This window comes from Saccostrea echinata, unplaced genomic scaffold, assembly GCF_033153115.1.
Source record: "Saccostrea echinata isolate AGI-Se365-2 ecotype Australia unplaced genomic scaffold, CSIRO_AGI_Sech_v1 ptg000009l, whole genome shotgun sequence".
In the NCBI taxonomy this organism is placed as follows: domain Eukaryota; kingdom Metazoa; phylum Mollusca; class Bivalvia; order Ostreida; family Ostreidae; genus Saccostrea; species Saccostrea echinata.
The window spans coordinates 35,799,076-35,817,442 of NW_026889758.1; the positions used below are offsets into that span (position 1 = coordinate 35,799,076).

Sequence of the window (18,367 nt, forward strand, 5' to 3'; positions counted from 1 at the left end):
GACCCCCCTGGAAAAAATTCCTGGATCCGCGCCTGGTTTTGACCTACGAAACCGGTGCGATACTAGTATTTTATTTGGCTCTCCATTGATATATCAAAGAACATGCAATTGTTGAATTGTTTTTATTTTGATACTGATGGGTGGATCCAATATTTTTTCCACGTCTTATTCGCCCATGTTCTTCGCAAGATCAAGATCCACCTGCTGATTTAGAGCAATTTCTCGAGTTATTTCCCGTAGTAAGTGACAACAACGAAAAGGACCCATCGTTAACGGATAGGTGCGTCAGTGACATTTTTGGAGAAAAAAGTAGGGCATTCCTGTAATCATGACATGATAATGGAATACAAATGAGAGCTTCTAGTTTTAATCCTGTATAAGCAAATCAAAGGTTCGTATTGTTTTTCTAAGCTTAACTGTAATGATAACTTGTGCTTATTAGTCACTCAAGGACCCGAGTCTATAAATTGTGACAGCATCTTCTGCTAGTTGCTCTCAGATTTTAAACAGATATAACACGTAAACACGTTTAAATCCTTTAGCACTAAGCACAATGTTGTTTTTGCCGATAGTAATGGGTTGAGTTGGTAATTATTAGATAAGGAAGTCTTCTTTTTCCAGTGTGCAATGGGTGATTGTGGCTTGCTGTGGAGTGTTATGTGGGCAGTGATTCTGATCGTGTTTGGATGGCCGATTGGACTGATTTGTGCGTTATTTTATTGTCTCCTTAGTCCGTGTGCTGCCTGTTGTCAAAGCTGCGCAGAACTGATAAACTTACTGGACCGTGGTGTGAAATTACCCTTGACGTGTTCTCAAAACATGGTGACTGGAAAGTCAATGTGTTAATTTTTTTTCTCGTGTTTCAAGACCATGACGGATACTTGTTTTACTTTTGAAAGTGTCATTTTTTTTTTTAAAAATACAGTGTTTATTTAAAATTGCCTCGACTCCATATGGAATGTATTACATAATATCAGCTTCAACCAGAGATTTTATACAAAAGACACACATGGAATGCATGTAGTGGATGAAACCATTTGCAATTTAAAAAGATTTTGGAATGTATTAATTGACAAGCAGATGACACATGCTATAAAATTTACACACTCAACTTGTTTTCATGCTATAGGCTAAAATGTAGATCAAATAATTCACCCAAGGCTGGGCTAGATGTATGCATTGTAGGATCATCTTGCAGGCAGTTTCATGAAAACCGTACTTTATTAATTAAGTCATCTGAAGAATAAGTTATATGCTATCCCTGATCAAAGGCAACTGCAATTTTATCAAATGTTGCAAATAGAGCCTTAGATAAAATGATTCCAACCCCTTCATATAGAATTGCATTTAATATACCGGTACAGTAAAACTTACCTAAAACAGATGTTGTTTATTCAGAAATCTTGCCTCTTATGATGTAAAATTTTATTCCCTTTCATTACATAATTGTTAAAATGTTGTCGATTATAATACAGAATGTTGCTTAATCTTGGCATCAGTGGTGTTCAGATTAAACTTTCTCTCTCTGTATATATTTATGTTTGTGTGTATGTGTAATATAAAGAGGGGGAGTGTTTTTGCTAATTACTGATAAAATTTTAGGTGCCAGTGCTCATTATGCAGTGCATCCCTAAATACAGTCAAACCTTGTTATCTCAAACTCAAAGAGTCCGAGAAAAAACTTTGAGATATCAAAGGATTTGAGATATCCAGGGTAAAACACTTAAGAAATAATGAATAATTTGTAAACATCTATCGAGATATAAATACGGGTTGGTCACAAGATCAAATTTGATCTCGTACCAACCCATATTTACTTAAGGAATAACTGTCTAATTTTTTTGATTCATGATGTGATCAATCGAGTGGCTTGCGTGATAATTTGCATAAATGCCGAAGGCGTTTATGCATAAAATTATCACGCAAGCCAATCGATTGATCATCGTCATGAATCCAAAAAATCTGACAGTTATTCCTTATATTTACATGCTCCTGATTCTGCAAATTCCCGTGCTAATAGCCCCGCTTCTGTCTCTATTTGTCCCGCCCCGCACATGATTTTTTTTTAACCGCGCCTATCGATGAGCCAGTATATTTATGTAGAAATAAAGTATTTTTACAATTTGTAATTTTATCTCAGACAAAGACATTGGAAATGTAAATATATCCCGATAGATGTTTAAAAATGATACATTATTACTTATATTTACATTTATGACTTATTCATATTTTATATTTTCCTGATTATAATCTTTAACGTGTGAAATGTTTTATCTTTCAAACTCAACGGCACATATTTAATCCATTCATTGCGCGTCGACCCTCGATGACGTCACAGAGAAATTACGTCGAACGTTTATGACATGAGGAACCTGTGTTTATACGGATACAGATACACGTTGCTTTTAATAGTGTTATATAAAAGAAAACATTTGCAAATGTAAATATTAAAGGATAAGAGGTTGGGACTTCCAAATCACTTTGAGATATCCATGGTAGTTCAACTCTATATAATTTATTTACTAAGATGGATATTCCATTAAAAATAACTGTTATCACATTATATAGGGACTCCTTTACTAGAGATGCATGAGGTTAAATGACATGAGAATTGATGCAGTGTAGCTCAAAATCTTGGAACTAATTTTATTTTGTTAGATAATGAAACCAGAGTTCATAGAATGCCTTAGAGAATGAGGCATTAATCACATAAGTTGCAAATGCTGAGTGAGAATGTGATTATTTGTTCACCCTGTCAAAGATTTATCCAAGAAATCTTAAGATTTGAACCATATCAAACTTTTGCACAAGACTGCACTCAAGGGAAGTTACTCGAGATGTGATGTAGTTGCAATAAAACTTGCCCCAAGAAGACACTTATCCAGAAAAAAAGTCATGAACAGTATGCTACTGATTAGATTTTATATGATCTAAGCACAGTTATAATACTAATACCCCCCTCAGTTTGACCCAAATGCATCAATAATTTTTGGTCATAGACATTGCAGTGTAAAAGATAATAACCTGCAGACATGAAAACGCTATTAGATGGATAGACAGATGGTTGAGCCCATATCATAAAATGGCCCATCAGAAGACAGGCATTTGAATTTTTTTTTCTAAAGAAGAGCATGATGTATTGCCAGATTTGTAGTTATGGATATTTTATTTCTACTCTAAAACATTTTCTTTTTTAACAGACTTGGAGTAAAATCTGATTTGCATTAAAAAAACCAAAATATATGTATGATATATACCAAAATATAAAAAAAGTACATAAAAATAAATTTCAAGAGATGTTGACAGTATACTGGATTTACAATGAAAATTGTGCCATGAAATGAATGCCATTGGTTTTCTAAGATACAATAGTATTATGAAAATTTCTCTTTTTTTATATACAGACTTCATATACAGAAGTGGAAAAAAAGATATATGAACATATACATGTATATGCCTATACAGACAATTTCTACTACATGCAAAAATGGGGGGGGGGGGGGGGGGGGAGAATAGTGCTAAGAGTAAAATACAACTATAATGATGAAATGCCAGCAGAACTAATTCAGACATGACATACAATGTTATACTTTGTAAGATAATACTGGTACAATTTACTTCCCTGTATAATATTACATGCATTATAACAGAATATCCAGTAGTAAGGCATTATAAAATGCAGTGTTGAACATTAACAGATGTAAAGATACAATATTTACAGCACATGGATACTTAATTGTTCAGAAATGTAATAATCATTCAAGTACAGGAGTGTAGGATTATGTTTTACCACCATAGAAGGATGGAATTTACCTATCTTTGAACTCATATATACAATAAATGATGAATTTCCCATTGCATTGTTTCTTCAGACTAAAATCATGGGCTTTGAAATTTCCAAAAGAATTCAATCATAAATTTACATTGTAAGCAGTATACTCAAAATCCTAATAAAAGCAATCTAGTTGACAATATTTGGTGTAAATCTGAAATTTAAAAGTGAGAATATCCGTAATCAAAGCTGAAGCATTTTTTAGTTCAAATGATATCTATGGTATGGTAATTTCACCAGTCACTTGGACAATGCTTTATTGTTTAAAGCTATGTCATAATGACATTACAGATAAAGTATGTTTATATAATATTTGTAGTTAAAAGTAGGAAAATTTCAGAGTTGTTTTATATGAAATTCATCTGACAGTCTTATCACTAGTAAAATGGAAGGAAAATATTATATTACAATGCTACTGTTTGATATATTGATTAACAAGTACTAAAAATATACATATTCCTATAGATATGGTACAATATTTACAAATTATTCTGAAAATTTGTTCAGAAGTGGATGTTTGTATTCTAAACAGGAACAGAAGGAATGAGAGAAGTAGTGAAGAAGCATAGGAAAGATGAGATTGATAAGAAATCATGAGATAAAGATGCACACAGAAATGGAAATGAATAAAAAATAATGACAAGGCTGTCCAAAATTAATATATTTAACATCACATGCAAGGTTTCAAAGAAGTTGCGGTTTTAAAAACAACAACAAAATTGGATCATTTAAAGCAATTTGAGCTGCAACTTGGAAGTCGGAAATTTTGTTGCAATATTGTAATTCACTATTTCAATGACGAAAAAAAAAAGAACATTTATAAACTTCTGTTGTTTATATTTGCAATGGAAGAACTATTTATAAGCTTTGAAGCAAAATTACATTATTGTCGTCCCGTACAATATTGATTTCTTATGTAATACTATACATTCCATTGTATAGAAATCTCCTATGAAAAAATTTAATACTTTATTTTAGTCTAATTGATCATAAAGGATATAATTACATACAGATTTATCATATCAGCACATTTTAACAGCAAAATAAAATTCTCAAAAATGCAGCTCTCATTGCTTAAAAAAAAAATCTATTCCAGTTTGCTTGAATTTTTAGCAACTAAAAAACTGCCTTTCATAGGAATAGACAACATTTGGGTCCGTTTAGAAGTATATTTGGAATACTCACTGAAGTTATCTTTTTAACTAAGATTTATTATTAAGATAAATCTAAACAATAAGCCTATATGTTGACTGGTATTCAAATTTCCATGGTATTCAGGTATTTTGATTAATACTCATTTCTTTGAAATCTTTTTGAATTTTCTCCCTTGAGTTTTCAGGTGATGTTAAGCATAGAATTAATTTTAGAACAGCCTACCAAATGAATTCAGTGAAAATTTGATGTGTAAATGACATGAAGACTAGGGACATATTCTTTCATATATTGGTCAATTTATGACTTGATTCCTCTCCTCTCCATGGCAGTGTTGAATTTAGCACTAGATCTTTTAGCTGCCATTACTTTCCTTCTGTCATCCCTAAAGCCAGAAACAAAATAAATTTAAATTAGAAATGACCTATCATATTTCTTTCTTAACATGATCATGCATATGTACAAATTTTAATGACCTTGGAAAATCAGAAGAGGTATGAATTTGTAATGTTTGATGACTTTTAAGCAAAGGGCTTCTGAAATATTGGTCTGACAGAATATATTTGATGTGGGTATATGAGATAAACAGGTGACCCCCAAGCTATGAATAATGGAATATTAATACAACATTTAATTTCTCTCATCAATATTTGTGTTCGATGTTAATAATAATAAAATATTTTAAACAGTTTCCTTTAACTGGTCTGAATGCAAAAGAAATAAAAGTAGATTTAATGTACTACCAAAGACCAAAATCAGAAAATTAAGAGAAGGTTGTGTTGCTCTCTTCAGTATGTGTATAGGGGGAAAATAACTCATGGTGTAAATATTCGCTATATTCACGGTGTTAATAAATCCATGAATACAAGAAACAGTCAATAAGTTTTCGATAAAATTATGAGGTTTTTTTTAATAAAAGATATGAGTCCAAGCTAGCGGAAGTTATACATAGATATACATGTAAATACACGGTCGTTCAGTAAATATCTAGAAATATGTCCATAGGACATGAATGCCCCGTAATGCAACATGAAAATTTGTATTAGTGTATGAAATTTGATGAGAATATCTTGAATAGTTTCTTTAAAATTGAAATTGAAATCTAAAAAGTTGGATATAGATGATAAATTCTTGCCAAATTATGTAAAAGTGCATAAATTTACATAAAAATATCTTATATGGTTCTTTAAAATTCAGCAAAATGCAAATCAAAGAAAAGTGAGGTCAAGGTCACAGGAAAGTTCAAGGTCAAATGCTTTTGATGCAGTTGAATACGTCTCACAAATACGCATCAGCATATTTAAGTTTGATAAAAATATTTTGAATGGTTAATTTAAAACTGAGCTTAACACTAATTTAAAATAAATGAAGTTAAAGTCAAAGGAAAGGTCAAGGTCAAAAAATGTTGATGCAGTTGAAAAGGTTACATCAATATGTATTAGCATATGAAGTTTGATAAAAATGTTATGAATGTTTTCTTTAAAACTGAGTCAAACACAAATTGAGAAAAGTGAGGTCAAGGTCAAAGGAAAAGTCAAGGTAAAAAAATATTGATGCAGTTGAATAGCTTACATCAGTATGTATCAGCATATGAAGTTTGACACTAATTTAAGAAAAGTTAGGTCAAGGTCAAAGATGGTCAAGGAAAAAAATGTTGATGCAGTTGAGTAGCTCTCATCAGTATGTATTCACATATGAAATTTGATAAAACTGTATTGAATGGTATGTTTAAAACTGAGCTAAACACTAATTTAAGAAAAGTGAGGTCAAGGTTAAAGGAAAGGTCAAGGTAAAAAAATATTGATGCAGTTGAAAAGCTCTCACCAATATCTATCAGCATATGAAGTTTGATAAAAATATCTTGGATAGTTTCTTTGAAACTGAGGTTTGAACAGAGCTAAATGCAAAGTGTGACAGAAAGACAGACGGGAGGACGGAAGACAGACATGACAAACACTATATGCCTCTGCCATATCCATGGTGGGGCATAAAAATGGAACTTGATGTTTAATTATTTCAATTATTTAATTTCCACATTTTCCTTTTCATTCAGATCACAAGATAAAAACTCATATAATTTTTCATTGAACACCCATTAGCCAGTTAATTAAAAACACAATATCGGTTATGATTACCCATGCATTACAAATATGACCTTGGGCACTTGTCTCATAACGAAAATTTGGCAGTATAACTCTGGTACATTTGTATTTTTTGTTTATATTTATTTGTTTAAAAAAAGCCCCGAGTATTGTTCATGTAGTAAATATATCTCACTGTTCTTAAGTGAAACATTACATACCAAGTTGTCGTTCTTGCTATACAATATATATACATAAAGGAAGGTAACTTTTATAAACAAAAAATCCGCGAATTCAACAAACCGCTATCTTGTCAGAAGAAAAAAAAAACATGAAAATTACAACACGTGAAATTAATCCCCTATACAGTAAATACAGGATTATTTTTGCTTGGAGTTATTTTCACCTATCACACAAACTATTTTGCTAGCGTTTTGCTCGTTTGCTCAGATGCAGTTGTGCTCTCAGAGAAATAACACTCTCTCTCTGCTGAATTTGTCCCATTTTCAATTCACCCACTGGTGACTAAGGCAAAAGTTTTCCCTGTATACAGTAAATTTGAATGAAATTTGATAATACATGTATCTTGAACATGTTTTTTTTTTTCAAACAGTGAACTGAGCTGACTGCAAACTCAAGGAAAGTGAGGTCACAGTGACAAGGAAGGTCACTGCAGAAATACTGAGACAGATATATTGCTCTATGTCCAAACTTTGATAAATAAAGGATCTCCCATGGTTTGTGGTTGGATATAAATTTTGCCCAATGAGTTAGGTGTCTTCTATCCCCAAGCCTTGGTGAGGGGATAGAAAACACGAGTTGGATAAAAATTATATCCAACCACAAACCAATGGTAGATTGTTTTCATCACGTTTTACATATAGCTACTGTATACATAGTTATTTTCGCTCCGTGTTATTTTCGCCATTTCAACTTACAAATTTGCCTCATTTTAAATACGCCCAATCACAGTTCTGTTTAAGATGTTATATGAACTGGTCCTGTGTTAAATTTGCCCTTAAATAATCCTGAATAATTTCAAACTGAACAAAATGCAAGGTGGGACAGATGGACAGACAAAAAGAAAATTCAATGTAAGGATGAACATGTAAATGACCATATGTTCACCAATATACTCTGAATTTTCCTATTTATTGAAAATTCTTAAGTGTTGAGAAAATAAAATTCACTGATTTTGAAAATTTATCATACCGTGTTTGTGTGTTAGGGGTTTTTACACTGATGGAGCTGGATTTGTTGAATGCAGCCTGACTGTTGAAAGGTTTCAGCTTCCCTTTATGAGCCTTCCAGGTCATTGGACGTGCAAGACTAGCCTGAAGGTCAAAGGTCGGTCTTTTGGCTGACATAGAACCATTTAAAGTGTTGTTTAGTGAGGCATTGAATTTGAATGGTGTAGCTGAAAGAACAATATTTTAATACAACAGTTAATTTTTCTACCATACTAACAATTTTTCTTTGCAGTACTTGAAATTAAAACAAACTAATTCAGAAAATTTGTGTGCCCCACTTCAGGAAAAGAGAAGAGGGTGGAAGAAATGAAAAAAAATATGCCGAAGGAGAAAGAAAATAAAATCAACCTTTTTGCCTTAGTCAATAAGGGTTTTTTTTAGTGAAAGAAATTCATGACAAGGTTTCTTGCAAAAGCTTACTGAGAACTAAAGTTATCACCTGAAATGTTTGTATGCAACATAAAAATTTCTGACCTTGGTCTTCGACTTCAACCTTTGATTTCAAAATAGGAGTCTTTCATATTGACAAAGGTATAAAATTTCATTGCAAAACCTCAAAAAGAACTAGAGTTATCACCAGGAAACCATTTTATGGAAGATATGAATATTTGATCTTGAGCTTTTAACCGAAAGAAAAGGGATCTTCTTTAAGTCATTGGGAGTAATGATGTATAATTTCATAGAAAAGCTGAAGAAAAACAAAAGTTATCATCTGGAATCCTTTTTTTTTTTTGCATTGTATAAAATTTCTTACCTTGAGTTAACCTTTTGACTTAAAGATCAAAAGGGGTCTTCTGCTATGATATATAACTTCATTGAAAAAAAGCTCAAAGAAAACTTAAGTTATCATTTGGAAACCTTTTTTTGCAATACAGTCAAACCTTATCTCAAACTTGATGGGAACAAAAAATAAAAAACATTCCAAGATATCCAAGGCTTCGAGAGGGTAAAATACTCTAAGAAAAACATGCTTGGGACTTCCAAATCACTTCAACATATCCATGGTATTCGAGATATCTATGTCTGAGATACTGAAATTCAGCTTTATATGAATTTCTGACCTTGATCTTTGCCCTTTGACCTCAAAAGCAATAGGGTCTTTTTAAAGCCATAAGGAGTTGTGTTATAACATTTCCTTGGAAAAGCTCATAGGCTTTTTATGATATCATCCAGAAACAGAAGTGCTACATAAAGACAGAATAAATGAATTTCTGACCTTGACCTTTTCACCTCAAAATCAATTGTAAACTTACGATATTAATTTCATTGAGGAAAAACTCAAAAGAAAACATAACTAAAGTTATCATCTAGAAACTGCATTTTTGAAATGTATGAATTTATGACCTTGACCTTCAACCTCAAAATCTACAGGGGTCTTCTTTAGGCCATAAAAAGGTGTAATATAAAATTTAATTGCAAAAGTTTAAAGGCTTTTATGATATAATCCGGAAATGAAAGTGCTACTCACTTACAGAATGTATGAATTTCTGACCTTGAAGTTTTGCCTTAAAAAATTGGGGTCTTCTTTAGGCCATAAGGAGTTTTTATATGAAGTTTCATTCAAGTGATCAGACTTACTTTCCCTTATTATTCTATATAAAAAAAACCCTCAAAAAAACACTCAAAGAATCTACTACCATGTATTGTGCCAAGACTAAATTGAACATTTTAATTCCTGGACCTGTTATTGTAACATGTACTGGTAACTGAGTGCAGTTTTGCCAATAAAGCTTACTCTTTGACTTGTTAAATGCTGATGAAGTAGACTTTCTGGAGGGTGTGGGAGATGAAAAGTTGAGGTTCATATTCTTTGTGGAGAACACTGTGGGTTTGAATGGCTTGGTAGCTGAACTTGTTCTGGGTGACTTCCTACTTTCTGAGAAGTTCAGGTTCATCTCCTGTGTTGTTAGGACACTTGGCTTGAAGGGAACTGCATTAGGTGTTTTGTTGATAAATTTCTTTTTCTGAAAAATCGACATTTAAACTTCTGAGATATTCCCTGTATTACTCTGTCTTAGTAAGAGCCAATGCAAATAAGATGCATTGCTGTAAATTTTAATCTGAAAAGAATAACAGTACAGTACAATGTGTTTTTTATCATACCGGTTTAATATCATTCTTCTTTTTTTATCATAGTTTTTTCAAATACAAAACCATTTCTTAATAATTCAATGTAAATTCCTCCTCTTATTATCATAGGTAAAAGTGTACACTCTGTTTACTATAATAGAAAACTTTCGTATGTAATATTTTTTTCACACCTTTTCACCCTTGGGACACTCAACAAAACAAAAGATCACACCTATTCAGGTCATGTCAGAGACCTAACCGTCATTGTCTATACACAGTGGCTTGAATTTCGCTTTGAAATTAACCGACAGTGAAGGACTGGGATGATTAGTCACGCACCTGTGCATTTACCTGAGCGATTGACAAGTTACTTGTCTATTTCTTGCTGTACACTAGTTCAGGGTGCAGTTACAGTTTCTATTTAAAACCATTTGCATATGTATTTTTCTTTAATTTGAAGATTGATAATAAAGGTATTTTACAAAATGTTCCAAATGAACCTATACAAACATACATCTATTAACTCAGTCCTCTGATCGCATGGTTTCTGAATTATTCTTCATATTTGTCTACAATCTTAAATTGAGAGATTAATTAAGAAGTCGATTTGATTCTTACAAGCGGCTTTGGATTTTTATCAGTGTCATTTTTTTTTTAATTACGTGGCGACATCGAGTGTAAATCATGGCAAACCGCTTGGTGCAAAAGTGTTTTGTTTAAGTCATGCTATAATTACAGCATTTCTTAGTTTTCCGTAATTCTGTTTTTTCATCTCTATGTATAATTCTCTCATTTTGATTGTATTCAATGTTTTTGGTATTATTTTATTTGAAAGGCAAGGTAATAAAACGAAATGTCGATTGTATGAATTGATCAGAGTTAAAAACGAAAGTAGAAAGATGGATGCTAAGTGATATAAAACTTTGAATTTGAATAGTGTTTAACGATATTTAAATGATTTATTTGATTTAATGATTGAAAAATGTCTTGAAACAATAAGTAAATATGATGATAGTTAATCATCTTGTCATTTAAAGAAGCCTGAAAAGCAAAAACGAAATTAACATAAGATGTGAAAAAGAACACAGGCATACGTGATGTTTCATCATATGGTTTTTTTTTTTTTTTTTTTTTTTTTAGAATTTTAACAGACCATGGTTATTATAATAGTCGCTTATTATAAAGTTTTGGCCTGACAAATAAACTATGATAATAAACGAATTGTACTGTATAATTCAATAAATTTACATACAAAAACACTCCAATTGCATTCTCACAGTCACTATATTACATTGTTAATAAATTGCTCTTGTAATTTCTTAATTGTAATTTTTAAATTGTATTTTTCTCTATATACATTTATATGTAACTGTATGTCATACATGTACTTCAGAGTAAGACCCTATTCTCTGACAATCCTCTGGCCTACAAAACAATAGTTTTACTCCAAGACAGGATTAATATAACATACCTTCTCATCCACTATTGCTGTTGGGGTTTTGTAGCTCTTTAGTTTATTCACCATAGCTAATGTATCATTTAGGATCTGTTTGGTCTTCTTCACAGAATCAGCATAGTTTTCATTCCTTTTTCTTTTCTTTTCAAGGTATTCGTCAATGGATTCCATCTTATCAAAATTTCTTTCATGAATTTTCTTCCAGTCTTTATTTTTTCCTGTGAGTATAAACATCAATGACAAAATTTAACTCTTACAGACAGAAGATCTACAAAACAAGTGTAAATTACATCAACATCAAATGTCCTAATAGGTAAAATGAGATGTTGTAAAATCGAATGAGCAAATTGATAAAATCCAATCATTTACATATTTAGTTAGGTTTGTTTATCAAGCCATACTCATTAAACATGTTAAATGAAAATCACATCATGTGACCCCCACCACAAGGTTACAGTTTATTGTGAAGGATCAAGCAAATTCAACATACCAGGCGTTATTGGCTTGGACTCTGTTTCTGTCTCCTGCTTCCTCTTGGCAAGAAAAGCTGCAAATCGGGGAATCTGTGTTTTAGTTTCAATCTCTTTTGGTGTCTTCATTACTACAAAGAACAAATTGCATATTAAGCTTTGGAAAAAATAATCTTTAGATTTTCACGTAATAGTAAAGTAAATATGTTAAAACATACTCCATTATAGTCCCATATAAAAGTTTATTCTAGGAAATAAAAATTATCGCACAACCTCAAGTATATATAAAAGCCTAAAAACAGTTCTGAACCTTTTTATATTAAACAAGGTAAATGGTTTTCAAAGTTAGTGGAAACTCTGCTAGGTTCCCATGACATTATGTTCCCATGAACTAGCAAAATTTTTGTTGCCCACGAATACTGTCCCCTACGAAATTGATTCCACGATATGCCGGCCTGCAGTTTTCCTTTGATGACAGAAAGTACAACAAAATAATTATGGCTTTTAACATCACCGACTCGAAAATTCTTTTATATGTTTTCCAGTACTACATCATGATTCATACTGGTAAAATGAGATTTAGTTAATGCTTACCTGTTAGATACATGTACATTGAACACCAACTTATACCATTTTATTACTTTTAAATGAGGTTTTCTTTACAGAAACACTTACCAAGTAACTCTTTCCTACCTTTGTCTGACTTTTTCTCTGACTGAGGTGTCTTGACAACATATGTACTCCTTCTGGTGTGTTCTACTTCAGGGGCCTTGTCAGAGTGTAACTCAGGAGTGGGGACTTTCTCAAAAGTGGACCTTCTCCTCTTTGTCGGTGGCTTAATTTTAATAAAAATAATTACATGACATGGAAAATAAACAAATAGATGAAATGTTTTGAAGATACTTCATTTGAAAACCCTCTAATTTTCTGTCATGCAGGGATTAAGGAAGATGACAGATGGCATTTCTAAATGATTTTACATCTGATGTTGGTTAATTCTATTGTCTAATAGACTTCTACATTCAGCATAAAACAATCAAAGATCCCATCACTGGAAACTAGGTACATAAACAGATCAATGTTGTCAATTTTAAAGCTATTTAGTGTTCAATATTTTTACCTATGGATATTATCATTTAGGTCTGTTAAAAACATGTTTAAATAACGACAAGATGTCTTTGTGAAGCATGTCATTTTTGGAAAGTGAGACTTTTAGAACAAAACTTTTTACACTGTGAATGAGTGATGATATTAAATCATAATTTTCTGAGATCAAAAAGATCGGAGTATACAGCTTTAACCATGTTCATGTTACACACAAGAACAAGTTACAATTTTGAAAGCAGTAAGAAACTATTGTGCCAGAGATTTGGTTAATAAAGAACATAAATAACTTTCCACATTTACTTACAAGAACATTTTAAACGGGATCCTAACTTTCCCTTATTTTGAAGAAACACAAACTCAATTACCTCTGGAGTTGGCTCTTCTGGTATGGATCTTTTCTGATGAGAACCTGACCCAGAGGATGTAGTGGTGGATTGAATTTCTGTGGCTTTGGAGGCTTTTGGAGCAGGTTTAGGTGAACTGATATTTTTTGGAGTCTTCTCATCTTTCAGTTTTCTAGCCACAGGAACTACTTTTGATGCATTAGGTGTTTTCACAACATTAGGTGTCTTTGTTGTGGTTGGTGTCTTGGAGGCCTTCCCTATTGTAGACTTTGGTGTGACACCATTGTCATTTGACTGAGAGATGAAAAAAATCAAGCATCTGTCTGTGATTCTGACATTAAAACTACTTACTACCTATATGATTTTTGAAAGGTCATTCATATTTTTACTTCAAATGCAACAAGTTCACACAAAAAATGTTGCTAATTTTCTCAATTTTAACGGCCTTGGCTCTTGTACCAAAAAGTAGCATGAGCACCCTGAAAACGTAATTTTTATGCCTTTGATTCCATACCTGAGGCTTTTCCATGTTCTTTGTCTTTGTCTTGAAATGGTCTAATAAAGCTTTCCTTAGTTTATCAAGCTGCAAATTAAAATGAAGTAGATCTGAACAACTGATTGATATCCACAGCTTGGGACAAAATAAAATATGATGCAGAAACAAACTTATCCACTTAATTACATTTGTTTGAGGTAGTTTAAATATAGGGATTTTTTTTTTCAATTAATTGTAGATGTTAGCTTTTATTTCCATCTTCTAAATCAGTGTTTTCCCTAAGAATCGGCTACTGGCCAAATTTACCACTTCAATTGATAAAAATGCCGTAACTAGTAGTGTACATTACATGCAAAACAGTTAACTGTGACAACTGGACAACTTTTATTTAAAAGTTTCAGTAAGAATTTATTAAGACAAACTGACATCAGACAGAAAACAATTTAAATCAAAGGAAACAAAGAAAAAAAGCCTCCACCACCGACTGACTGGTGGCAGAGGCGCAAACATCTTTAAAATAGCCCAAGTCCCTTAAGTAGCATTGCTTAATCAAGAAAATAGACTGAGTCAAAACACTCCCCCTCAAAAAAAAAACCACACACACACACATTAATAACAAGATAAACAAAAACAGCTTGTATGGAACAGGGTTGGTCGGGAAATACCAGTGTTGGGAATTACCAGTGGTAAATACCGGTATTTCCCGTCCTGGGAAATACTACAAATTTTCTCTAAACTGGGAAATATTGGGAAATACAAAGTTAAAGTTTTTTATTTCTTTAATTCATTCAATCTTTTACAAAATTTAAAAATAAAATAAACATAGAAACAGATGAATAATATGGAATATATATCTCAAATTGTAATTTAGCATATTCAGAGTGTATCATTACTCTGGAGGTCCCATACTCATAAGGATTCTGAAACATTTCCCTGGCTGTATATAACTGAAGTTTTCCAATTCAAACTTCTTTTCAGTTTTGTAAAATTTCTAAGTTTATTAATCATAAATCCAAGAACAAAAAAAAACAACATGTTTTTATCCTTTTATAAACACTGTAGTTATTACAAACAATAATGTTGTTTTAACAAATTGCTTTGGACAGTTTTGTGCTCCTGTTTTGAGAGATAATTACTTTGAGAAGAACTGAAAGGCTTCAATCTTCTTAGGTTTGATATTTATACCATACTGTACATTTAAGAATTTTCTTAGATCCTTCTTTCGTTACATAGAAAACCCAATTGGGATCTTTGGGTTCATTTCATGGACCTTTATAGACTACATCTGACTCAAGCATCAAACAAATGACACTCACGACTGGTATATGAATATACTGTGATGTGATAATATAAAATGAATTACTTGGAAACCAGAATTTTTGAAATTAGGGACAGTGATACCAGGTAGATATCTTAGCCAATAAGGTGTACTACATGTCAATATGAAAGAAATATGTAGCTATTTCTTATTTCCCAGTATTTCCCTGGAAATACCAGTAATTCCTGGTAATTACCAGTATTTCCCACCGTCCTGGGAAATATGAGTATTTCCCAGTTTTTTGCCAACCCTGGTATAGAATAATAGTGCCAAGAATGCTATGTATTGTACATGCAGCAATGCTGCTGGGAGATTCCAACACACAGGCACCTGATTAATTTAACCACCCCCCCCCCCCCCCCCCCCTCGGCCTCCCTTTCTTTCTGAAAAGCAAGATCTTTAAATTAAGAAAATTTATAAAAAAGTAAATGAATTTTTATCCTATCAATAAATTCTGATATCTGACTGATATTATTTCCATGTTTTGTTTAAATGTGAGAGATTGCCCCTCTATGGGTATGTAATATACATGTACTAAAAAGGTAGGAAACAAAACTTTATCAACAAACAGAGTGCCAATGCTTCAAGAGAATATTCAACAGTTATACAGCATTAATAATGGACTTTAAGCAAGAGCCAGATAAGAGAGATGAAGCTCTACAAGTTTTTCCATTCACATCCTGTTAAAATGTTTTATTTGTCCTAATTTAGCAACTATTATCAGAGTTCTCCACATCTGAAAATTTAACCATGGAGGAAGCTGCGCGAAAGCAAATTGTGATCAAAAGCAGAAATGAATGTTCGAGTTCATCTAGATTTCAAAATCAATGGTTGGTTTCATGGATTAATTTATTTACCATGGCAACAACAATAGTTAAAATTAAAAAAAAAAGAAGCAGAATAATATATCTTAGTGAAGCTTACAAATGAACCAGTTTATAAAATTGGATCAAAACTTGGAAGATGAACGTTTTGATAGAAGAAATTTCCTAGGCCACAGTAACAATGATCACAGGGCTCAACATTAACGCTTGTCCGGTACCAGTGGAAAAAAAATACGGAAAAGGTAATATTGCTGGGCAATTGGACAAGTGCATTTTAATGTAAAGAAGTGTTCAAATAATAAAAAGAACGACTGTTGAAAGTTCATCAGTAAAGACAGAAGCAGTGCATAAAAAACGAACTTCGATCCCAATATGGATCGCTATGTAATTGAGTTCACACTCGATCGGGATCAAAGTTCACTAATTGCACACTACTGCAAAGGCATGAAAGTTACGTCGAATTAGAAGTTTAGATTCTGTTTGATGTTGACAGTTTCATTTGTGAACATTTATGTTGTTGTCAGGATAGAAAGTGTAGATAAAATTTTGTTTTTATGTGCTTGTTGTATTTATCAATAACATCACAAATCAATCACATGTAATGGACTTTGTTTTAGTTTTCAAGTTGACAGTATTGTATCTTTATTGAACAATTTTCGGACAAGTGAAGTTGAAGTTCGGACAAGTAAATGTCTTGGTCACTTGTCCGAATGGACAAGTAGGAAAAAAGTTAATGTCGAGCCCTGGATCAACAACCCATATACAGAATAAATGTTGCTCGTTTTACAAGTTTTATTGAAATCAGACCAAAATCTTTGAAGTAGTATTTTAATTTTTTTTTTTTTTTTTAATAAAAAATTGATATCTTATTATGGTTTTAACTTTGAAAACTTACATATGATATTATATTTATCATGATTTAATATAAAGTACTAGGACATCATTTGTGCTAGTACATATTAGATTTGTATAACTTTTCTCAAGTAAGTTGTTTTTTGAATTTGTTTACAAATCATGTGCTTCTTTTGATTCTTCCCTTGTGTATTTATTATATGTGTAATAGAGAACAAAGATGCCTCTGTGGTCAGACCTCCTGGTCAGACAGATGCCTTGCACAAGTGACAGTATCCTGTGATTTCCACCTGTCACCAACCCCCAATGCAACACATTCTATTAAAGATGCAAACATTTTCAAGTGGATGATGAATTTCATTATCATAAAAATATTAAATAGGACACAAAGTAATAATCTCGGTTGAGATTCGGCTGGACTAGATATTTGGTCTGATGCCCAGGCGTCAGACCAAATATCTAGCCCAGTCGAATCTCAACCGAGATTAACAAAGTAATGGAACTATATTTTGTTTTATATATAACATGCCCCTATTCATAATTAATGTCGGCGCAAGGAAAAATATGGGAAGAGCGTGTGAATTTTTCACATGCGCTTTCCTGTGTGAAAGTGCTCTAAAAATTATTTGTTTGCCCTGCTTTATTAATGCTTAATTAATTCACCACTTCTGACAATATCTTGCAATATTGTGAATATACTGGAAATCGTGCCGTTTCTCAATTTCATACACCAAGTCAAGAGAACATGGCCTTACTTTCATGTTTGCTTTGATTCCATTTTGCTTTGCTAACTTTTGAAGCTCATTATACTTCATTTTCTCCAATTTACTGTCATCCATCGTTGAAATGTTGGCACTGATACACTCACACAAGTTGAAATGGCCGCCTTGTTTTGAAATGGATTAATGCAATTTCATTGGTTGACAGTCTTGTAAATATAGTAAGTCGTACGTAAACATTTCGTTTTTTCCCATTTGTTTTCTCTATTACATACCATATCATAAAGAGCAATATGTTGTTGAACCACTAGAATTATAGAAATGTAATAATATAGCAAAATAAGGAAAATTAACAGTCTAAATTTTATCCGAATCGTAATATGAACGGTTTAATGT

At 32.2% G+C, this 18,367-nt stretch overlaps 1 protein-coding gene and 1 long non-coding RNA gene across 2 annotated transcripts; one reads left to right on the forward strand and one right to left on the reverse strand.

Annotated features, from left to right (window-relative positions):
• Positions 1-232: 232 nt before the first annotated feature.
• Positions 233-911, forward strand: LOC133183635 (uncharacterized). The gene is made up of 2 exons (XR_009720691.1): positions 233-391; positions 622-911. It is a non-coding gene; the product is annotated as an uncharacterized LOC133183635 (long non-coding RNA).
• Positions 912-4,863: 3,952 nt separating this feature from the next.
• On the reverse strand, positions 4,864-18,125 carry LOC133182306 (nucleolar and spindle-associated protein 1-like). The gene is made up of 9 exons (XM_061317095.1): positions 18,008-18,125; positions 14,277-14,345; positions 13,784-14,056; positions 13,005-13,146; positions 12,332-12,442; positions 11,857-12,059; positions 10,051-10,279; positions 8,278-8,482; positions 4,864-5,369 (listed from the first exon to the last, which is right to left on the reverse strand). Exons 1-9 carry the CDS (start codon positions 18,089-18,091, stop codon positions 5,285-5,287), a joined length of 1,401 nt encoding a protein of 466 aa, XP_061173079.1. The 5' UTR covers positions 18,092-18,125; the 3' UTR covers positions 4,864-5,284.
• Positions 18,126-18,367: the final 242 nt, after the last annotated feature.